This window comes from Ambystoma mexicanum, chromosome 5p (assembly GCF_040938575.1).
Source record: "Ambystoma mexicanum isolate Mex_15411 chromosome 5p, UKY_AmexF1_1, whole genome shotgun sequence".
NCBI lineage: Eukaryota > Metazoa > Chordata > Amphibia > Caudata > Ambystomatidae > Ambystoma > Ambystoma mexicanum.
This window is the reverse complement of record NC_090930.1, coordinates 506,914,521-506,938,775: the sequence shown is the minus strand read 5'-3', so window position 1 is coordinate 506,938,775 and position 24,255 is coordinate 506,914,521. Positions and strand designations below refer to the sequence as shown.

The 24,255-nt window shown below is 48.9% G+C and overlaps 1 protein-coding gene across 1 annotated transcript in view; it reads right to left on the bottom strand.

Moving 5' to 3' along the window:
* The window catches only part of LOC138481050 (sodium/hydrogen exchanger 2-like), a 1,286,045-nt gene that overhangs the window by 245,515 nt on the left and 1,016,275 nt on the right, over window positions 1-24,255 (bottom strand). The window contains exon 9 of the mRNA XM_069612916.1: window positions 6,522-6,627. Coding sequence (XP_069469017.1) covers window positions 6,522-6,627 — 106 coding nt within the window. The remainder of the gene's footprint in view (window positions 1-6,521; window positions 6,628-24,255) is intronic.

The window sequence follows — 24,255 nt, the reverse complement described above, 5'->3', positions numbered from 1 at the left end:
AAGGCAGTGTTTTATTGCGAGGAAACCCAAAGGTGCTCTGAAATCCTTTTTCCTTGGTTGCTGAAATTACAAAATAATGTTTCCAAGCCTCAGAAAATATCCAACATCCTTGCTGGGTGTTACCGTCACCTAATTCAAAGAATCCACATAAGCACACAATGTCAGGAAAAGCAGATTCCATCACAAGAATATCCACATTAAAAAGTGTGCTTGTCTGTACAAATCTGTCAGAATATGGGTGCAGTACCGCTGGCCGCCTGGGTGAAAGCTGTCAGTCAATTACATTGAAAGCTTAACTTGTGCCAGTAAAATCAAATGGTTGAAATTAAGTGACTTGCTATCAAAAGCAATATAGGTTGCAACTATTTAATCTCTATGTTTAAAAAGACTGGAATTATAGATCTGTTTGCCTGTTTTGAAAATGTAAGTTTATTTTATTAAAGACAAATTTAAACAAATTGAGTTTTAAAGTAAACTGATACAAGCCAATGAACTTCAAAGCAAATTCCACAGCGTGCCCCAAACAAAAGACACCTTCCTTTTGCTCTCTGCCCCAGGAACTCCCATTCAGGTGTTAATGGAGAGGGGAGAAGATTTTGGGCTTGTTGCACCGGGGAGAGACAAAGGGCTTCCTGGATTGAAAAGAAAATGCAGATGCAAGTGTCAACAGAAGCCCCTGCTAGAGGAAAGAGGCGTGGATTGCTCTTGACCCACCAAAACTTTGGGGGCGGGACAGACAGTGTTGTATATTCTGAGAACACAGAAAAGTATATTTTTGAAAAGGACTGACAGAGGACTGTGCAAAATTGTAAAAATTGTAAAATGACACTACTGTTAATATGAAAATTCTGGTCACGTTTTAAAACTACTCAGAACTCTGTGCTATGTTCAGGGACAACACTACAGAATTTGTGGTTTTGTAGCAATTGTGGTGATGCCAGAAACATGAAACTTCATATGATTATACCCAGATATCATGCGCACATATGCGTAAAAAAGTGGACAAATCTGACATTGGGTACCAGACCAAAAGTGCGAAAAATTGCCAAAACTAGACCCAAGCTCTCACCGAGACGGGGCTCGGACGAATAGTTGCTCCACCAAATCTGTGATGTAAAAATGCTATTGCTAGCAAGTTTGTAAAATTGTAAATCTGTCTTGTGTGAAAAACATATTTCAGGTGCAGAAACCAGGGGGAGGTTCGCCCTGGATCATAAAACACATCGTCATCATGACACTCTGTTTCCTTCTAAAATCAGGGGAGAGGAAAGACCCTAACCAATAGAATACCTAGAGGGTGTGCCTACTATAATTCCGCATACCCACACCTTTAGGAAATACATAAATAGAGACAGTTTAGGACCTAGAAGACACACACACATTCACTCACCAACCGATTGCTGACGGAGCACTTTGCAAGAGATATCCATATCAAAGACTCCAGGCTCCAGAATTTTGTAAAGCAGAAAGGCCCATTTTCAAAGCTGAACCATTCTCAGCTTGACCTTTAATAAATCCTCAAACCAGATTTTACCCCAGACCTCCAAGGGGAACCAAAAAGAACAGCCTGGCTGTGCTGTTGCTGCTTTCTTGCTACGAATTATTGCCAAAATCCAGAGATCCAACCCAGTAGAGCAGAGCTGTGACCAGATAGCTGTGAACCAGAACCAACCCGTCAGATGCAGTCCAATCCCGCCGTGCAGTGTCCAGACGGCCCTGCTGAGTGCAGAACCAGAGCGCCTTAAGTCCAGTCCGGTGTGCTAGCTGAATTCCTGTCCAGAAAGTCTCCCTGACCAGATCCCTGATGGGTCCATTCCAAACAGTGGTAGTGAGTATGGGATTGTCCCTAGCAAATATCTTATCCATAAGTAATCCTATCCAAACCCATTCTATTATATCCAGAACGGCATTGTAGAAAATCTTTTGTCTTACCTGAATCTTTCTCTCATCCCTATAGTCCTTTGGTGATAGTAGTGTTAAAATCATCTTTGCGCTAATATATTTTCTGGAGAAAGGCGCGCGTCTCGGCAGGCTAAACCAACCAGTGCTATCCTGGGCTGGTGGCTGTGCTGTCGTGTAGTTGGCATCTTCATAGCCTCCCTAGTGTAAAGAAATCTTGTTTGTTAATATTAAAAAGCACATCTTTATTTTGCAAATTTTGACTCTTTCTGAAAAAAACAACCTTCACCAAAACCTTCATAACTTCTTCCCTGTGTCAAATTGAAGCTAACATCCTGAGCTTTCGAATGAACCCAAAACCGCATCTCAACGCCTTATAGTTATCCCGCAATCGCGCTTACCGCACGCGGAAAAGTTTGCCATTCATTTTTTGTTTGGCACAAATCTCTCACATGTGAAATAGCTGTTCTTTGCATCCAATCTCAGAATTCAGTTTTCAATCTGCTAGTTACTCAATCATCATTGCTAGAGTTTCTCTGAAACTATAACAAGTGGCTCCCACTAGTATTGAAACCATTTTAGGGAATTAAATCCATTTTCAGTGTTTCCACCATTCATTTAAAGCCACATTCCAAACCATTTTGACAAGTTGCAATCATTCCTGTTTTTCTCTGAGTTTGTTGGGGGAAATTGGGATTGATACTGTGTTGTCGAATTCTGTATTTCCTGAAACCTGTGTTCTCTCCTTCCATCTCTTTATACTGCATATTGGGGGGGATTGAGTAGTGTGCAGGGGGAAAGAGTAATCACATTGCTTTTGATTGAACCCACACAAAGTATTATTCTATGCTGCATTATTTTTCCTATCATTACTCCTTCTGATTAAAGAGAGTTGTTGTGACATCACCCCATTGGTGATCCTTGTATAAATATTAAATAGTGTGATATATATTTATTATTTTATTATTATTTTTTTTTATTTATGTGTGTTTACCCAGAATCTGGATTTAACAAAAGGGCTTCGTTTCTTCTGATTATGTGATTGTAATCGGTGGCGTACTCTGTGTGCACTGCAGTAGGGCGTTCTGTAGGATTTTTGCAGTTGCGATCGACCAGTTTGTTTTTTGTCCACTGATTAGGCGGTTCCACCATGTTTCCTCTTCGCTATCAGTGTATAGTTCGAGGAGCGGGTGAAGATATAATAAACGAAATTGGTGCATCGCTGGGCATACCAATAACAAATGTCTTACTGTTTCAGGATCAGCTTTACATAGGCGGCAGCTTTTGGAGGTCGAGAGTCCTCTTGCAAACAGAATCTCGTTTGTGTGTAGCAGATTTAGACGAGCTCTTAGAAGAAAGTGTATCATTGTTTTATTTGGGAATCTTCTAAGTAGCTGGGTTGTCTCATTTAGCTTCTTTGGTACTTGAGGGAAAATGGACAAGGTCTTGTTTCTTTTTGCTGTCTCTTCGGTGTTGATCCAGTCAGCCTCTTCCAATTTTTTTTTTAATCTTATTTGGATTCGTGATGAGGTCTTCTTTTGTGCACGCAATTTGGGTCAGCTTTGATTTTATATGTTCAGCCCAATTCAGAATCATACTGCACGCGCCTAACTTGATCTCTAAGTCAATTAGTTTGTAAAGAGGTGGTGCGTCGGGAAGGATTATTTTTCTGAACAAGGATACACTTGCCAATTCCACTGTCGTGCCAAGTGAGACAAGGCCTAGTTCTCGTCTTATTGCCTCCATCTGGGTTGATTTTGGCAGATTTAGTACTGATTTCCAAAAGTAACCCTCGAGTTTTTTCCATATTGTGTTTGGAACCGATGGCATCGCAGCTGCTCCGTATGTCAGGGCCGGGACAACCTTGGCTTTGTAGAAAGTTATTGTCGGAATCAGAGAAAAGCGACCAAATTTCTTGTCCAGCACTCTGGCTTGGGAGGTCAGGGATCTCACTTTCTTCCAGAGTTCTGTTTGCATCGCTGAGTCCGTAGGAGTGCTATCTATTATTACACCCAGGTATCTGTCCCATAAAATAAATATTTTAACTTTGCAAAACAGCCTGCTTCCTGGTTCAGTGTGACCGGGTGGGATTCAAAGAGGGGGGCGTGATATAAAGGTACATCATTCAGAAATAAAAGAACTTATAGGCATAAATAAATAATTAAGGGTTCGAGCTGTGCATCACACGCTAGGCATTGACTTAGGTGGAGTGCCAGGTTGAAATCACTTGCAATGTATTTTTTGCTCCTTATGTGTTGGTATATGTGGAAATCTATTATGTGTTAAAACTACAAGTGATCTTTCTGCCACGCAAAACTCAACATGATCACACTGTAATACATACTGATAGGTTTTTCGCAGACTAAACCTTTTTGCCTGGCTGGGATGCTGTAAGCATTCCAACAGATGCCTGAAATGCCTGAATCGCATTCTGGCAAGTGAGACTTGTTGCAAGTTCCTCTCCTGGATGTGCTGTTTTTCAGCTCCATCAGACTCCCGTGTGGCCTTGTGGACTAAGTCACATTGGCATTCAACCAAAAGGGCTGTTTGGTGATGGATCTCCACATCATCACATGTAGTAGGTGTGTGCCATGGGGTAGACGTCTAAGGTAGAGTGTTGGCTGAATCTTCCGGGTAGTCGTCTATGTACTCTTGCATTCCAACATGCACATCTTCATCCTCTACCTCTTGCACAGGTGCCTGGGCCATACGGTCAACAGCTGCCAGCTCTTCCTCCTCCACAACTGTTCCCACCTGTGACATGGGCACTGCAATGTGTGTTGGGAAGGCTGTGATTGGCTGGTTGGTAGCAGTACTGCTGGCACGATCTGCTGTGGCTGGCGCCGCTCTGCACTACTGTCAGTGGCATGTTTAGTGTCACAGAAGTGCTGTTCATGTGGCCTGATGTTGCAGCATAATGCTTCTTGCCACTCCTTTTCTGCAGTTTGGCATCTGCAGCTTCATGGCATCTGGAATGCTGCCATGTGTTTCCTTCATGGGTCAAAGCATATATGCATGGCATCAGCTTATGGTCAGGCATCAAGTTTGTATCCTAGTGTGCGTTGTAGATGCATATCTAATGGGTTTTGACGGAAGATGAGTGGTAGTGCACTTGGCATGGGGGTAATGTCATTTGACATGCATACATATTGCACCTGTATGATTGTAGATGTATGTGTGTTTATTTTTGGATGGCAGGATGTGTTGGTGTCCACTCACCTGTGTCACGTCCCTCCTCTAAGCCTGTCACACATTCCACTTCAATCAGTGGGAGCACCTTCTTCTCCCAGGCAGTCCATGAAATGGTCTCTGGTCCCCCTCACTGATGTTGTCCTTGACTTCTTGTGCCTTTTATATTGTTTGTGTTCAGCACACTTGAAGTCATTCCACCTATTACATAGGTTTTCCTTCTCTCGAGGCAGAGTGGACAAAGAATTTAATGCATAGATTAGTCCCATCCACAGGTCCCTTTTCTCTCTACCATTTGAGTTGTGCATCTCTGAACGAAGGATTCATGGCTCTACTGGCATCATGTTGTCCACCAGCACCTCTAATTCTGTATCAGTGAATCGTGCGGCCTTTGCAAATGCCTTTCCAATGTGTTTAGAATGTGGCTGCTTGGGCTCTGTGAACCTCCTACTTTCTCCTGCAGGTACTCTGTTGGAGACCTGTTGCAGTGGTTGTGGCAGAGTTGCTTCCACCGGCGATCTGACCATCGTGGGAAATGGTTTGATGTCACTTCCGCCAGTGGTGGGATCACCACATATTCTGACGGCAGTGGCAGACTTGCTTCGGTTGAGTTGGTGTGTCCACCATCTGACACAGATTTGATGTTTATGCTGTGATACGGTCCGGCCAGCACAAAGGTCATGATACAGCACTGTACTGTCGGTTTATGTCAGCCTATGTATACATCAGGAACCCTTTGGCAGATTTTATGCACACTCTAAATTAACTTCTTATAGATAGATAAAGAGAGAGCAGGGGTGTTGCTATGGTTGGAAAAGATCTGGGGCTACGCTAATGTCTAGACTGTCGGGACTCAGCACTAGCTAGCCTTTTGGTTGTAGCTCCTGCGCTTCGATCCAGGGATACAACCAAAAACACGGGGCCATGGCCCTCCCAGCCCCCCAGCAATGCCTCTGAGCGAGACAGAAAGAGAGAGAAAGGAGCCAATGTGAGAGAAAGAGAATGCAGAGACAGGGATACAGAGGTAGAGTGAGAGAGTGCTTGATTGTACCTGATCCAGCGATTGACAATAATGGGACAAGCATCTGTAGGTGCAAAAAAAAGAACTAAGGGCACAGGGCTCGTGTAACTCTGCTATTGTCACTTCCAGTACCATTGTTGCAAATTATACCATCATGGAGTCGGCACAAAGGCTTGCAGTACCCCCTAGTGGCTGTGTGAAACCCATCTGGAAACAGTGAAAGCCTGGATGATACTGAAAAAATGATCAATCTCTAAGGGGTGGAAAGGGATCGATAAGGGATCAATGAGCATGTCATATTTTTAATTTTAATTGGACGCTGAAGTCGGAAATGCGAACCGTCTCTGAGGTGAGGTACAGAATTAAATAATATGAACAAAGTGAAGAGATAAAACATTTTCGTAGAGCTTACCGTTTTTCTTATTTGATAAAGATTTCTTGCTAGGATATTCTGTATATTATCAAGTTGTTCTGGGGAAACTAATCCTTTTGTTGCACTGGAAACCTGGTTGTTGATGCTGCAAATAAAACATGGTTTATTTTGAGAATAATAACTGACAAATAAATCCGAATTAACCTTTTTGTTTGTGAATTAGATTTCAAGATCGGGAAAAAAATGACATTAGTACAATGTTATTCATGGCAGATTGTTTAAACATCACTCAGGACCTTGACAAATAACAGTTGTAGAGTAAGCAGCATTTGCATCACAACTTTAGAACAACAATTGAATATCTGGGCCTGATTTACAAACGTGTTTTTCAATGACGCAATTCCATTGAAATACACTTTGCAAATGTGGCCCCTCATGAATGGCAAAAAAAACAGTTTGCGCTGTGAATAGTTTGTAATTGTAAAATCACCAGAAATGACCATCAATGCCATTGTAAACATCAGCATGGAAACTCCAAGGATATGCAAAAATGTCAAATTTACTGATGTGCTGGCAGTGACATTCGCAGAGGGTGGAAACACTGTCAAAAAGAATACAGTGACAAAGCAGAGCAAGTTGATGTCATGTTGCCCTGGGTTTGCATGTCGTAGAACCTCTTTTTGTGATAGTGCTGCCCTCACGTTGCTTCTCTCCTGTTGCTCCTGGAAGTCCTCTGCCTGGTTTGCATGATTCCTTATCCTACCTCCCCTCCACTGATTCCCTTTTTCTTTAATTCTGACAATTTTTTCACCTCCATCACCAGTCTTTCCGCTGCTCGGGAGAGCTCCATTATGCCCTACCAGTTGCGTAAAACCCTCTGTTGACTGTGTAATGCCCCTCATGGTGTTCTTTTATGGGGGGCACCTCCATGATCCATGTCTTGTTATTTTTTATTTTTCACACAGGGGCAGCCCCTGAACCCCAGCACTTTGTCCCTTCCCCATTGGGCTTCAATACCTCCCCACCCCCGAAGGGCGGGCGCACCCATTAGCCGAGTTAGTCATTCGCCTAGAGCGCATAATGTTAAGGTGGCATTTAAGCACTTTTTTGTACACCTTTTTTACATTGAGTACATATTTTCTGTTTTATTAACTAGCGTCACTCCCAAACAAATGTGTTTTCTCAGTGTGAATGCTGCTGCAGCAGAGCACGTTTGGTGACACTGTGCCTCTAAGTGCACAGTGTTATGGGGTCTGGTAAGGCCTGGCCCCCTCCTGCATGCTTGCATTACATAGGACACAGGAGTCAATGAGTTTGGTTTTAAACTGCCACACAGGGAGCCGTGCAGCCTTTTTATTAGTTTACTGACATCATGTGTCACGTGTCTCTGTGCACGTGACATGGCACGAGCACTGGGAGGGACTCAACCATAACATCCCATGCCAAGTCCAAATTAAAACAAAACCACATGAGAAAGGTACTTAGCAATATACATTCTATTTTGTTGATCAACATTTGGGGTGGGGCTCTGCTACACATACGCATACATTTTCAAATTCAGCCAGTGGGGCTGTGTAAGGCCCACACACGACACTTGTATTATTCCAGTGATGGTGGAGTACCCATGGCATGTGCTTTTACTGGATCCATTTAAGTACAGACGTGAGGTAAACACAGTATTTGTTGGGTCTTGTTTAAGCGTGCAACCCACGGGAGATCCCAACTTTTGCTGTGACCAGTTTAATCACCTTTTTATATGTGGGATCACCATTTTTCAAAGTCACACCACAGGTTTCTGGATTATGCGCGGTTAAGGAATAACACTTTCTGGTGGTTGGTTCAGGAGACTGTGGTGATTTAGAGAGTTCAGCACTGGAGAAGATATTTCTTTGTTGGGGAGATTGTGACGTTGGCCCTTTAAGGGTACGCACGCGACGGGGTGACGTTCACTCCGTCGCGTGCGCAGTTAAATAAACGAGGCGTTCCCCGTGACGACACAGTCACCGGGGAGCCCACACTGGTAACACCGCTGTCTCCGTGTCTCTGTGTCACGGGGGTTGGGGGGCTCATGGACGGCGGCATCCGGAGACCGCCAACAGTAGCGACGAGTGCCGGGATCACTTCCTGGAACAGGCGGAGACATTTGCTGGGAGCGTAGATGATCTTACGTGAACGCTCCAGCGAATTCTGACCGCGGAGAAGGAAGCAACACACGCGGCCGGCGGCCATCTTGATGAATAGGCCTCGGAGACTCACGGCTTCATAGCGAAGCGTCGGTGAGCCATCCGGACATAATTTTTGGATATTTCAGCAGCGGACAGTCGCTGGAAACAGCACGTGTCAATTTCAGAATGATTCATTGACATTTTCACTGTTTTTCGCCGAGCAGATGGGTGAGACTCTATAGGAAGCCTGCTGAATGCACTAGGGGTCTTTCCCCCTGCTCAATTTTTGGACACTTCATTGTTTGCCTGCTGGCTTGAGTGATACATCTGCGAGGAGTGCACCTGGTGAGAGGCAGAATTCAATCCATTTCTGGAGGCTGACTGCTGGTGGTGAGTTGCGGCCCCATCAATTATATCTTCTGGGGTGCCTGTGCGCTATCCACCATGAGTCAAGCTGCTGCTGCGCCTCCGCCTGCTCCCCCGCTGAAACCACCTGGGTCCCTACAGCCAATGCCTGAGTTTGATACCTCGGGTGCTCCGTCAAGCCTGGGACAGAGGTGGAAGATGTGGATGGATAGGCTTGAGATGTACTTCAGGGCCACGATGGAGACAAGCGACGACAGCAAGCTGGCCACTCTCCTGTACTCTGCTGGCCCAGCAGTGCATGAGATATTTCTGTCCCTGCAGCCGGCGGATGGGTCGTTCGCGGCGGCAAAGGATGCACTCCATAATCATTTTCTGCCAATGGCCAACGCAGATTATGAACGTTTTCTCATGGGAACGGCTCGACAGAAGGATGACGAGACTCTGGATGTATTCTATGGGCGGCTGCGGAGACTGGCCGCGCCATGTGCGTGGAACGACCCTGAAGTCATGATTCGCAACCAACTCATTCAGGGGTGTGTCTCTGGGAAACTGAGGCGCCAGATATTGCGCGAGCCTGGCATCACCCTTCCTCGCATCCTAGAACTGCGAAGGTGCCACGAGGTGTCGGAATTGCGGGCGACCAGAATGGAAACTGGTGCCCGCCCAGGCAAGGTGGAGGAGGTCTGCGCGGTCGGAAGAGGCCGTGGAGCGAGGCGCCCCATGAACACTCAGAGCCCGCGCCCGCTTGGGACCACTTCCTCGTGCCCAAAGTGTGGGTACGATCTCCCACACCCAGCTGAATGCCCTGCGACTGGGGTTAAGTGCGGTAGGTGCGGAGGCGCGGACCACTTTGCCAGGATGTGCAGATCTGCAGCTCCCAAGATAGTGCCTAGGGGGCCTGTTCGAGCTGGGTTCTTCCGACCCCAAAGGACGTCCAACGTCGCTCAGGTGGACCAGGGTGACGAAGGGGCGCCTCAGGAAGAGGAGGAGGAGGAGGAGGAAGAGGACGAGGAAAACGTCTTCTTCGTGTCCAGTGTGAGCATGCTGAAATCCCGCTCCAAGAGACAGCCCAGGTGCAACGTGCTTGTCAATGGTGACTCTGTACCAATGCTAGTGGACACCGGTGCGTCCGTGAATGTGATGGCCAGACAGCACTATGATACCATGCAGGCCCCGCCCACGCTGACCGCACCGAGAGCACGCATATTCGCTTTCGGCGGCGATCAGCCCCTCCCTCTGGACGGCGTATTCGTGGCTGATGTTCAATATGGGGACTCACACATCCGGGCCAGATTCTATGTCACCCCGGTGAGCAACAACACCTTGCTTTGCTGTGCTGCGGCTGAGGCGCTGGGAATTGTCACATTTGCATATTCAGTGTACTTAGACGACATTCAGGTACTCCTGGCCAAACACAGCTCCCTGTTTGAAGGCATTGGACAGTTGGTGGGTGAGCCGGTCCGGCTCCACATCGATGAGTCAATCCAACAAGTGGCGCTGAAGCACCGGCGAGTTCCTTTTCATCTCAGGGATCTGGTGGATCGAGAACTGGACAATCTGGTGGGGCTGGACATTATTGAAAAGGTTGAGGGCCCCACCCCGTGGGTGTCTCCCATTGTCATCGCGCGCAAGCCTAAACAGCCGGATGCGGTGAGGATCTGTGTGGACATGCGACTCCCCAATAAGGCCATAAAGAGGGAGCGACACTTGACCCCCACCATCGATGACATCATAGCAGAACTGCAAGGGGCGAGGTTCTTTTCCAAACTGGACCTGAGAGCAGGCTATCATCAGGTGGTCCTGCACCCCGAGTCCCACTACATCACAACCTTTACCACTCATCGAGGTCTTTACCGATACAAGAGGTTGAGTTTTGGGGTGTCTTCCGTGGCGGAGGTCTTCCAAAACATCATAAGAGGGGCACTAGCGGATTTGGATGGAGTCCTTAATATTAGCGACAACATTTTGGTGTATGCCAGGTCGGAGACGGAGCATCTGGCACGCCTGGCCAAGACCTTTGAACGCCTGCGCTCGCTGGGACTCACCCTGCACAAGGACAAGTGTGGATTTCTGAAAACAACGATCGAATTCTTTGGGTTCGTGTTCAAGGCGGATGGGGTGTCGCCGGACCCCCGCAAAGTGAGGGACATAAAGGAGGCGCGTCCGCCAGAGAATGTTGCGGAGGTGAGGAGCTTCTTGGGTATGGTTACTTACTGTGGCCGCTTCATCAGGAATCTGGCGTCCCGTTCAGAGCCTTTGAGATCGCTCACAAAGAAGGACACCACCTGGCAGTGGGGCCCCCTTGAGCAGGCGGCATTCGATGACATCAGAGGTGCCTTGGCGGCGGACGACACCATGGCGTTCTTCGATCCGAGTCTGCAGACAGAGATTGTTGTGGACGCCAGCCCATATGGACTGGGGGCAGTACTTACACAAGTGGGGAATGACCAGGAGATTCGACCCATAGCATACGCCAGTAAGGCGCTCTCCGACACCGAGCAAAGGTACTCCCAGATTGAGAGGGAAGCCCTGGCGGTGCTGTGGGGTTGCAGACATTTTCGCCTCTACATTCTGGGGCTCCCCGTGACTGTGGTCACGGACCACAAGCCGTTGTTGCCGATCATGGCGGGCTCATCATCCCGTCCACCAGTGAGAATAGAGCGCTGGATGCTCGCCCTGCTCGAGTATGGAGTGTCGTTGACATATCGTCAGGGGCTAACAACGCGGCAGACTACCTCTCTCGAGACCCAAGAGGGGACTCGCAGGAGTCTGCATCAGCGGAAGAGGCCGACGAACACGTCCGCCTGGTTGTGGAGACGGCCACCCCAAACTCCATGCAGGTGGAAGAGCTCGAGGTTGCATCAAAAGGCGACGAATGTTTCGCCATCCTGAGGGAAGCCATGCAGAGGGGTACCTGGAAGACGGTACTGGAGGCCGTGGCACGCAGGACATGTGAAGCCAGAGTGGCCCTCGAGCAGTTATGGAGAGTGAGAGAAGAACTGACATTCTCAGAGTCGGGGCTGCTACTGAGGGGTGAGAGAATCGTGGTGCCCCAGGCCAAAATTGCACAGGTCATCACCTTGGCGCACCAGGGTCATCAAGGGGCACCCAAAACCAAAGCTCGCCTCCGCCAGAAGGTGTGGTTCCCGGAACTCGAACGGAAGGTGGAAGCATTTGTGGCGTCGTGCGTATGGTGCCAGGCTGCGGCACCGGCCCAGCGGGAACCATCCATTGAAGCGATGCCCAGAGGGACCAGGCCATGGGAAGTAGTGCACGCAGACTCCGGGTCCACGTCGAGAGGCACTCACTTCCTAGTTGTGGTGGACGAGTGGTCTCGATACCCGCAGGTCGAATTCATAGAATCCGTCGCATTTGAGAACGTGGTGGCGGCGCTGGAGAAGATTTTCGCCACCCATGGCCTGCCCTCTGTGCTGTGCTCCGACAACGGGGCACCATTCCAAGGCGAGAGTTTTGCCGAGCTCATGAGGGAGTATGGCATTCAACACCGGCGGGTAACCCCACTGTGGCCCCGGGCCAACGGGGAGGCAGAGCGCATGATGCGCACCCTCAACAAAGTGTTCAGGATCGCCCATGGAAAGGGCGAGTGCTTGCAGAGGGCCCTGTACGTCTTCCTGCGGGGATATCGGACCACACCTCACTCCTCAACGGGTGTGGCCCCGGCGGAGGCTCTCTTCCAGAGATGCCCGAGAGACGTCATACTGGAGGTGGGGGACAGGGACCCTGCTGTCATTGACAATGAACAGGTCGAAGAGGACAGACGAATCAGGACGCAGATGGAAAACATCCGGAGGGGCCTGAGACCCCCGCATATCGCGCCGGGAGATGAGGTTTTGGTGAGGAATCGCCACCCACAAGGAAAGTTGTCCCTCACGTATGAACCCGCTCCTCTAGATGTCGTGGCGGTCAAGGGCTCTATGGTGACAGCCTCTGACGGGACGTCGTCTGTAACAACGAATGCCTCCTTCTTCAGGAGAATCGGCGACCCGAGAGTGGACAGCCCGGACAACCGAGAGGGTGAGGGTGCCTTGGATGAAGGTGGGGGTGAAAGCCCCGCCGTGGACTCTCCGGCTCGAGGTAGACCAGGTCAAGAGACACCGGCCAGGGATGTTGGCAGGAGGTACCCCCTGAGAACAGGGCGTGGGAAATCTGGCCGTCTCACAGACTATGTGACGGACTAAGCTGGGGAGGCTGACCGGGAGTAATGGTCAGGCCGTGACAGGTACCCGCGGGGGATCCAGGGTGGCTGTGAATAAATGGGGGTTTTTGGAGTTGACAGAGTTGTGTGCTTTATAAATGTGTGATAGTTAGTCCCTCGTGTTTCCAATTTGTTGTTATGGAAAAGGAGGAGTGTGGCGTTGGCCCTTTAAGGGTACGCACGCGACGGGGTGACGTTCACTCCGTCGCGTGCGCAGTTAAATAAACGAGGCGTTCCCCGTGACGACACAGTCACCGGGGAGCCCACACTGGTAACACCGCTGTCTCCGTGTCTCTGTGTCACAGGGGGTGGGGGGCTCACGGACGGCGGCATCCGGAGACCGCCAACAGATATGGTAGGCAGGGCAGATTGTGGTGACAGAGGCAGCTGTTCAGGCGCCTTTTTGGTGCGGTGTTGGGATGGGCAGGCAGCTGCTCTGGTACCCTGTTGGTGTGGCAGACTGCATCCTCCTTAGCCGCACATGCGCCCTCATTACCGAGGGCTGCGGACGAGGTGAGGTCTGCCGGGACAGCTCTGTGATGTTCATCCAGGCAGAGCCGGCCTTAGGGGGGGGCGTGCCAGGCGACCGCCTGGGGCGCCACGCCCCCCAAGGCGCCATATGCCCCCACCAAGCCAGCTCGGGGTAGTATTTCAAGGGCTCCCCCGAGCTGGCGTTGTGGGAGAAGGCGCGTCAGGCAGCCTTTTGCTGTTGAGAACGCCCGTCACCGTGGGTGCCTTTAACAGCAAAATGCGCCATTAGTCCCCCACCACGCAAGCTCGCAGGAGTCTTTCAAGGGCTCCCCCGAGCTGGCGTGGTGGCAGAAGGCGTGACAGGCGCCTCATTGTCATTGAATGAACCCACGGCGGCAGGCTCATTCAATGACAATGGGGTGTTAACGTGCCCTGTTCACACCATTACCTCCTCCCAGAGCGAGGAGGTTAAAAAAAAAAAAAGTTGCCCTCCTGGCCCCGCCCCCTGTTAACCAGGCGCGCCGGAGGGCGAGGGGGGGGGCGCCAATTTGCCCAGGGCGCTGCTGCCCTTAAGGCCGGCCCTGCATCCAGGCGACTGATGAATTTACTTCTTGCAGCGGAGGCTGCATGCCTTCACCCCCAGCAGGCCGCATTCCCCTCAGCCTTCACTCCAGCGGTGGATGCCGCTCCCCCTCGCAGGAACTTTCTACCTCTGCTGTGACCAAGGCCGCGAAGACGGCAGTGGTGTATGCCTCTCCTCCTCAATGGCAGGACCTGGTTCCCGCTGTTGCTGCAGCGCTGGAAGTCATCCTCGCCTGAACCTTGAGGAAGGGTGCAATTTAAGCCTTCGCACCACAGGACCTTGCCGGGCTGACCGACAGTCGACAGGGCCGCCCCTTGTCATTGTGGGACTGTACAATTATGCCCATGCTGGGGACTCCAAAAGCGGGACGTCCATGCACCATGGGTCCTCACCGGCAGACTGGCGGTCGGCAGGCCTGCCACTGCCATAATGTTTTCAGGATGGGAGAGCTCCACATGGCAGGCACACTCCTACATGTGCACTGACATGGCCGGGCCACAAACGGGTACTCTTAAGTCCACGTCACCATTGTTATGGGGTCTAGTAGGGCCTGACCCCCTCCTCCATGCTTGCATTACACAGGACACAGGAGTCTGTGAGTTTGGTTTTAAAATGCTGGACGGGGAGCCGTGCAGCCTTTTCATTAGCTTGCTGACATCATATGGCACGTGTCTTTGTGCATGTGACACAGCACGGCACTGGGAAGGACTCAACCATAACACACACATCTGACATGCAAACACGTGGAAGATTACATTGTTAATGGAGGCTTTCAGCTCGAGCCTCGAATTTGCAGAAGCAGTTCACTTTTGCTTTAGAAAAAATGCTGGATTGCTTAATGTTTTTTGCAGGGCGAGCGTTGTAAATTACAATTACCCAGGCAGGCATTCGTGGTGACTGCCGGGTCACACAGCACACCCAGGGAGTGGAAGAAACATAATAAATCACGTCGGAGCGCTGGTGGCGGCAGTTCAGGCCCACGCACGCGCAGATGCCTCTGCTGTGTTTGAACTTTCCTATCAGCGCCTGCCCTCCTCGCGCTGGCTTGTGCAGGCTCGTGTTGCAGTGCTCTGATGTGCGCAGAAGGAGACTACCAGTGATCTCCGCTGCAGGTCTATTTGCAGTGGTTAGATGTATGCTCAAGGAAAAGGCCAGTGATTGGCGCTGCAGGTGTGTTTGTGTCTTGATTTCATCCTGCTAATTTGATCCATGCGATTATGTGTTGCCACCTGACTGCTCATTATTTCTTTTGTTTGTAATTGTATCTCGCCCACTTCCGTTTGGCTCCTATCTCTCCTACCCTAGCTACAGATCTTCCATCTTGCTCACTATAATTGCTTCCCTAACTCTTTTATGTCTGCCTTTTTGCCCCTGCATCTCTCTTAATTCCTCGCTCACTCATCGTGTCTGACAGTGAGCGCGACCTTTGCTGCAACACTGCTCGGTTGTGCTGTGCCATGTGGCTAGTGACTCTTGGAAAGGTATTATAATTAGCAGTCTGTCTTCTGCTAGGGATGAGCAGAGCCAGCAGACGATATGTGGGGGCTCGTTTCATAATGATGTTTGAGGCCCCCTTGACATCTGTTGGGAAAACCGACCTACCTAACAAAGAAAATGCATTGAGCTTGTGAAGTTAAAGTTTGAAAATGCAAAATGGCAATGCAAACAATTGTAAATGTGTTTTTGGAGAATAAGCAGCAGCTGCAGTTTTGTATCCCAGGAGCACATAGCTCAATATATAAGATATGCTATGGAAATAATTCAGTGCAATATAGGTAAAGGATCTCCGTTGGGGCAGCTGTGTGGTGCATTCATTAGGAGGGAGAATATGTGTCCCAAATGCAAACTCCATTGGGTAATTTCCCAGGCTTCATCATTATTGTTGCATAATATAAACCTCACCTTCAACTTAATTAATCCATAACCATTATCAATGCCTTACAACATTGAGGTGAAAGCAGAGTAAAACGTGTAATGAAAATCTTTTGGAGAGATCTGTATTTCGCCAGCAAATGCATGTTTTAAAAAACTGGTGTCTCTTTAGAAAATATGTGCATATCATCAGCCCCAGCATGCTACTTCATTGTGTGGTAAAATCCTAGCTAAAGCAATGGTGGGAGTAGTGAGTGGCTGCAGTTAATCAGTGGGCAGGTTTATCAGCATCTGCATAGCAGAACAAAGAAAGGTAGCCAATGAGGAGCTGAGACAGTAAATTGCCACTTATTAAAAGCTATAAAGCTTTCTTTGTCAGATTCACTGCTCCTTCCCCCTAAGATGGGGGGGGGGTGCAATTACTACTGCAAAGGTTGTAAGGCTCTAATGCTGGGCCGGAAGAGCAATGTAACTATACGTGTAGCTTAGTGAATATGGTGACAAACATGGGCCCTGCTTGCTCTGCCCCTGGAGTTGGAGTCATCCTTAAATGTGAAGGGGCTATAAATGACAAGGGCATGCTGAATGGGACCTGCCATGTCCAGGTGGAGCATTGTCTTGAGCGTTAGCCCTGAAGCTTAATGACTCTTTCCTACCCAGGGTGACAGGAATGACATATACCTGTACCCAATGCCCATGTATGTCACAGAGTAAAGGATATCTCTTGTGAACAAGGAGCAATATAATATATGGGATAAAGTACCACCTTGTGAGGATACCGTAAATCACTCAGGATTCCTGTGACCAAACAGGAAGAATGCCAAAAGTCGAGTTTCTTTATAAGGTCGCAAATCTTCAGTGTGACTTGTAATATCCTTTTAACGTGCGGCAGTGGGTATTTTATTCATTCCAACATATGGCCATACACTGACATCCTCTTTAATTCCTGGCCTCCTGCTTAATGTATTGCACGATTGCTTCCAGATCTCTTCCAGTTGCTGATACAGTTAATCAATGTAGGAACTGTTTTATTAAAAGACAACCAATATGCGTCTTCTAATGTGTTGCAGAAAAATAGTGTAAGCAGTTTAATAAAATGCATATTTTTTCGTTCTGTGATTTAAAACATGCACTACCTTGCAAATTCTTTATCTTGTGTGTTAAACTCTAGCACTTCACAAAAGAAAAAAAATATGACCATGAACAGTTTGATCGTTGTAAAGTGTCACAGAAAGCGAGTATACTAGAAAGGGATTTGTAAAGCTTGTCACTTCTTTAATTAAGAGCGTCAGAGGCAGATGGAATTCTGCTGTGTGCTGACTCAAGCAGCAGGCATTGTGAAGTCACAATTGAATCCTAATTGAGCAATAATCCCACGTTCTCTGGGCTTCACCGGCTGGCACCAGCTTGGGCCCAAGTTGCCTTAACGCTAGGCCCCGGTGCCATTACCTGAGCGGTGAAGACCTCTGAACGTGAGATTATTGCTCTTAGCACCCCAGGCAAACCCTCCCGGTGCTAATAGGAATTTCTTTTAAAAAGCCATGCTGCTTCATTTGCAGCAGCGGCCGGAGAGAGTGAGGGTTGCCATGGAAATGGAAGGCGGGGCTCCACTGTGTGCCCCGCTTCCATTTCCATGTCAATAACCAGGAAGTTAGGAGAACTGATGGTGTGGTCGGGCAGAGGAGCCCATTTAAGATAAGGAGATGGTGATAGTGCGGGTGTGTTGAGGGGCTGGAGTTGTGGATGGGAGGAAGGGGCGGAGGGAAAACTGTTGTCCTTCCTAAAGTCTGAGCTTTTGGCAAGGTTTACTATGGGGCATTAGGGTTCAAAGGGGAATGAAGATTACCCCTGCTAACTGTGCAGGGAGTATTAATTCTATTAAAGACTAGGAGGCAAGCATTATGCTTCAACTTCTTTAATTTACTACTCCTCAGCAGTTTCAACAAACCAATAAAATCAACAATAAACAGAAAAAAACGTCTCAACAGACTTTTCTTGCTTTGAAACTACAATCCCCATAGTCTCTGTAGTCCATATCCTCCATGCTCAGCTATGACCACTTCCTGTCCCTGAGTTCCTCCTCTCTTTTACTCGCTCTGAAAGGTTATTCAATAAACTCCACACAAAGTCCTGCTAACTGGGCAAAGACTTGAACGACTTCAATCGAATGTCGAACTCCCTCGACTCCAGGCGACTACCACTGCTAGTCTCCTACATCAATTATTCTTCTGCTCTTCCCCTAGGAGAATGCAAAATAGAAAAATCAGGGTGGCGTCCATGTATTGCTCACACTACAACATTTCTTAACATATGCATAATTGAATATATCATAAGGCAATACATAGCTTGGGCGGGAGTTTAATGCTCGCCTCCTAGTCTTTAATAGAATTAATACTCCCTGTGCAGTTAGCAGGGGTAATCTTCATTCTATGACAAGACTGGAGGCGAGCATTATGCTTGTTCAAAAGCTTCCCAACACCTTGACCACGAAACTCTCGGTCGGTTTGAAATAAAACTCTTTGAATGTTCGATCATTCGTCTAATCTGCTGCTAACATAATATCTCTAAGAGACACTCCTGTCCTAAAGGCTTTAGATGCCATAGCTCACCTTACTGAATGTGCTCCATACTTTCCCACATCTATACCTGCTGCCTGGATGATCTCTCTTACCCATCTGGCAATAGTAGCCGTGGATATACCCTGAAAAGGCCTTCTGCGCACTATAAGCAGTTGCGTGGTATTCGCTGCCCTATGTTCTGCTGTCCTGCTTTCATATTCTTTGACGCAGCTAGCTACGCACCATTTAGGAATACTCGTAAAATATGGATAGTGTACTGAGGAAGTACCCGTCTTCGTCCTCTGCACTATGGAGAACGTTACTCCTTCTGGCCCAAATGACCTCCTATCTGCTTCCAGTGCTCTGACATCTGATATCCGCTTGCACGAGACCAGACATAAAGCATTGCCAATTTCCCAGACAATTGTTTCAGGGATAAATATCTATTCCCAGGCCAACTCTCCAATAGCTTAAGAACGACCCGAACGTCCCAAACTGTTTTATATCGCGGTTCTGGCAGTACTTTAAATTTGGCTCCTTGGATGAGTCTGACCACTGCTCTGTGTTCTCCTGCTGGGACACCCTCTATCGGCAGATGTCCTGCTGATATTGCGGATCTGTAAACTCCTATAGTGCGAAACGCTTTCCCATCTTGTAATAATAGTGCTAAGAAATTCAGAATCATCACTACAGGTGCATAAATGGGATGAACACCTCTCCCCTTGCACCAACCAGACCATTTGGCCCAAGCCGCGTCGTAGCTCCTTCTCGTAGATGGAGCCCAGGATTCTGTGATGAGCTGAGCAGCCTGCTATGAAATGCCTGGCAGCGCCCAGCATCTCCGGATATCCTGCACGCGATGAGCGGGAGAGTCTCCCTCACTGTCAGAGGATGATATGACCCAGCTGGGTCCGTGAGTAATCCCTCCCCTTCTGGGAGTATTCTTGGCTGATCTACTGCTAGCTCCATCAGCGTTTGGAACCAAACTTGGCATTTCCACAGTGACGCTACTATCAACAGCTCTGCTTTCTCCCTCCGGCACTTCACTGGTACTCTGCTCAACATCACAAAAGGGGGAAAAGCATAGTGAGGACCTCCGCTCCATTCCTGAAAGAACGTGTCCTTCCCCAGAGCTCCTGGGTCTAGCCTCCAGCTGAAGTAAGATGCCGTCTGAGCGTTCAACCGGGATGCGAAGAGGTCTATGTGTATCGGGCCCCACCTCTCGCTCATCCTCTAAAATACTGCTGGATCCAGTCTCCAATTGCTGGAATCCGTGAGGTAGCGCGAGTTCCAGTCCGCTACCACATTCAGTGACCCTGGAAAGTACTCTGCTGTGACTGATGTCTCTGATCGCAGGCAAACATGCCAGAAGTCCTTCGCTAGCTCTGCTAGCATTCTGGATTTGGTACCCCCTTAATGGTTTATATACTGTACTGCCGATATGTTGTCCATCTTCAATAGGACGCACAATCTCATCTTCCCTTTTGTGAAGGCTCTGATCGCAAACGATCCTGCAGGTAGCTCGAGGCAGTTTATGTGAAGCCAAAGCTCCTCCTTTGCTCCATTTCCCCCCTGTCTGTAGGTCTCCGCACCTTGCACCCCAGCCCAGCCAGCTGGCATCGGATTCTATGACTAAATCCGAAGGGCCTTCGAAAATGGCATGCCCATTCCAGGCGTCCATATTCCTCAGCCACCATTCCAGCTCTGTCTTGGACTCTGGATCCAAAGGTAACAATTGATGATACCTCAAGCCTTGCCGCAGATGCCTGATCTTTAGCCTTTGTAGGGCTCGATAGTGCAACAGACCTGGAAATATGGCTTGAATGGAAGCTGCTAAAAGCCCCACTATTCTTGCCAGCGTTCTGAGAGAAACTACTTCTCTTGCCAGACACCCTCTGAGTTCTCTCTTGATATCGTGGATCTTCCGAGCTGGAAGCTCCAGCGTCGCTTTCCTGGTATCCAATACGAAGCCCAGGAAATCCAGCCTCTGTGCTGGTTCCGTGTCTGACTTTTCTATGTTCACTAGGAATCCTAAGGATGCTAGTAAGTCCTGGACCCATCTTGTCTGATATCTGTGGGTCTCTCGGACTTCTGCAAGAAGCAGAAGATCGTCTAGGTAGAGGATTAATCTTATCCTTTTCTCTCTTATTGCCGCTGCCACTGGCTTCATAAGCTTGGTGAAGGCCCAGGGAGCTGATGCAAGCCCAAAGGGCATAGTCTTGAATCACCAAAGCCGCCCTTTCCAACGAAAAGCCAGGAAATTCCTGAACTCTTCTGCTACTGGAATCGTCAGGTAAGCATCCTTCAGATCCAGCCTCGTCAGCCAATCTTTTTCTCTGAGCGAGTCTCGGAGCTGGTGGATGCCCTCCATCTTGAAATGTCGGTATACCACCCAGCTGTTCAGCTCCTTTAGATTTATTACGGGTCGGACTTTCTCTTTTCTGTGCACTAAGAACATGTTGCTTAGAAAACTCAGGTCTTCAGGGCACTTCTCTATGGCGTTCCTCTTCGCCAGTTGTAGCAGTTCGTGATCTAGCAGTTCCTGCTCTGCACACTCTAGCTGCTGCTGGTGTGGCCTGCGCTCTTGCACGGGGTGTTCTATGAATTCTAGGTGTAGACCTATAATCGTCTGCAACAACCAGGCATCGCTGGAAGGTGCGCGCCAGTTTTCCCAGAACATACCAGTTCTCCCCCCCACCGGAGGGTAATGCGCTGCTCTCACCTTGTGTGAATCCTTGGCCACGACCTGCTCCTCTCCCTCTGCAACCTCTTTGGAATCGCCCTCTGGTCGGGAAGAAAGAGTCTTGCTGTCTATTCTCCCAGTATTGGGCTCTGGGATTCTGGGGTCTTCGTCCTCCCTGGTTGCGACCAGCCGAACGGGCCCTGTGGTGGCTGGTCCCGGCAAAAACTCGGTTCGGAAAGATCTTACTAATCTAAGCTTGTGCTTTCTCTAGTGACGTGTAGGTGCTGACGAATCGGCCCATCTCCTTGCCGAAGGTTTCTCCGAAAAGGAGTCCTTGTGCCGCCTCTCCTGCCTCATATGAGGCTAGGTCACTGAGCTTTGAGTCTATCTTCAGCAAAAGGCCTCTCCGGCGTTCCGAAGTGATGGCGCAGTTTGCATTGCCTAGGAGGCATACTGCTCTCTGCGCCCAGCCTGCCAGGGCGTCGGGGTCCACTTCTTCCCCCATGTCTCTTGCTCTCTCTGCTATGTCCATGATTTACACCAGCGGGCCTGCTAGATCAAGAACCTTCTCCTGACAGCCTCTCCAAGATCTATCGATACCCTTACGAGGGTCTTTGCTTGACTTTGATACGAAAGTGAGCATCTTGGGATCCAATTCCAGAGTCTCGGCTACATTGCCGGGGAGGTCTGGTGTAGGACACTCCGCGCGAAGGCGCTGTCGGACTTCTTTGTCTAATGCTTTCCTCAGTCACTTGGTCATGTACTGGGCCACCCTTGGTTATGGTTGCCAGTCTGAAGATCTTGGATTTCGGATACTGTCCAGATCGAACATATCCTCTTCCACCTCCTCAAGGTGTTTTTCTTTGCGGATCCTCTTCCCTCCGCTGGGTCTTACTTTCTCCTCTTCCCTTAACTCGTCTTCGTCTTGGGAGGGAGGGTCTCCTTCCTCTGGCTCCTCTTCCGAGCCTGGGTTCTTCTCTCCATCATCTTCGTCCCCTGGAGTGGGGGTGGTGAGGTCTGGCACTGTCTGACACTGCAAATATGCTTCCCGGAGCTTTGCGAAGGCGTCGATGACCTGCGGGGCCTTTCCCTTTGCCCCTTCTAGTGGGCCCTGGGGGTCGTAAGAGGCTTTCCTCTTCTGGGCCTTGGTACTCCCCTTAGACCTTGTATCTGAGGGTTCTTTGGGCGTGCGCTCTGTCCGGATGGTGCTGTCTATGGGCTGGTGGAGAATTGCTTCCAGGGACTCCAGCCTGTCTTGTAGGGGTTTCACCCCTAGAGTCACTGCATCTATGAGTGAGCGTCCCAGCACCTCCTTGAAGCTGGCAGCTAGGTCAAGCGACTGCTCCTCTTCACTCCACTCAAAATCCATCATTCTGGGAGGGTGCTGTGTGCCTGTTATACCTGCCAAGGTGTCTTAGCACACCCTTTCACTCTATATATGTTTTGATACCTCCAAATGTATCAGCTTGTGTATCTGTTACCAGGTTCTTTTAATTCAATCTTTCAATCATATATAAAATTATTATTATTATTTTTTTTTTCAGTGGCTGCACCGGACTAAATTGTATTCCTTTGTGCCTGAAATAGGCTTCTGTCATGGTGTGCCTTTAAACGTGAGGGGCACTGTGCTTCGTTTTAAGGCTTAAGCCTTGATCAGCCTTGCGAGGCTTCAGCACTTCTCTGTGCTGTGTAAATCTAAACACACGTGCCCTGAAGAGAGCTTGTCTTCGGAGCTATGACGCTCTCTGATGCTGCGGTCCGGCGAGACTGAGCCGGCTATACGCCCTTAATAATAATATAGAACAAATCACCGCCGGGCCCGGCTCCGAAACAAAAGCTCTGCTCCGCAAGAAACAATGTGACGCGGAAGCGGGCTTCGTATTGATCTCCTCCTTTCCAAAGGAGGGGGCTGCGGCTCTGCACGCGGCTAGCCCCGCCCCTGCGAAGGAGGGGGCCAGAGCGCTTTGCCGCTCAACTGCTCTCCCCCTTCCGCGAAGGAGAGGGGCTGAGAGCTCCTGTACCCCCATGGTGCTGCGGTCACTCGCTATCCCCTGCGGCGCTGCCTCCCCACCCCTAAATTGCCAGTCTTGAGGCACGGGGTGTGCACGCTGTGGGGTCCGTCCTCTCGAACGGGCTGCTAGTCCACACGTGTGACTGAACGCTGCGCTCTACTAAGGCGCCGTGCCTGCGGCGAGTCGGCTAAAATCTCAATGTGTCTAAAACGTTCTACAGCCTCTTATTCTACACAGCACTGACACAGTGTAATATCTACTCAATAAAACCTTGTCCTCACAACTTGTTAACCTCAATATAATTCCATAAATATAGAGACAGACAAAATAGTACTTATCTGCTTGAAGAGCAGTAAAAGAAGAGGGGGAGCTCAGGGACAGGAAGGGGAGCTCAGGGACAGGAAGTGGTCATAGCTGAGCATGGAGGATATGGACTACAGAAAATATGGGGATTGTAGTTTCAAAGCAAGAAAAGTCTGTTGAGACGTTTTTTTCTGTTTATTGTTGATTTTATTGGTTTGTTGAAACTGCTTAGGAGTAGTAAATTAAAGAAGTTGAAGCATAATGCTTGCCTCCAGTCTTGTCATAGAATTGTTTGGATCTTTCGCAAGTGACAGACACTAACCAGAATCTGTCCACCATTTGCTTGACTGATCAGTTCAGATTGATCATAGTTTAATTTGAATGTTTTTCAACTACATTATTCTGTTTCTATCACTTTGGATTGGCCTTAGCTTCTAAGACAGTCATTTGGCTGTGCCATGTTTTGGGCAAAAGTCATGTAGTCGAACTGAGGGCATCAGTTAAAACTTTGTGGTTATACTCATGTTCACATGTTTGGGATGCT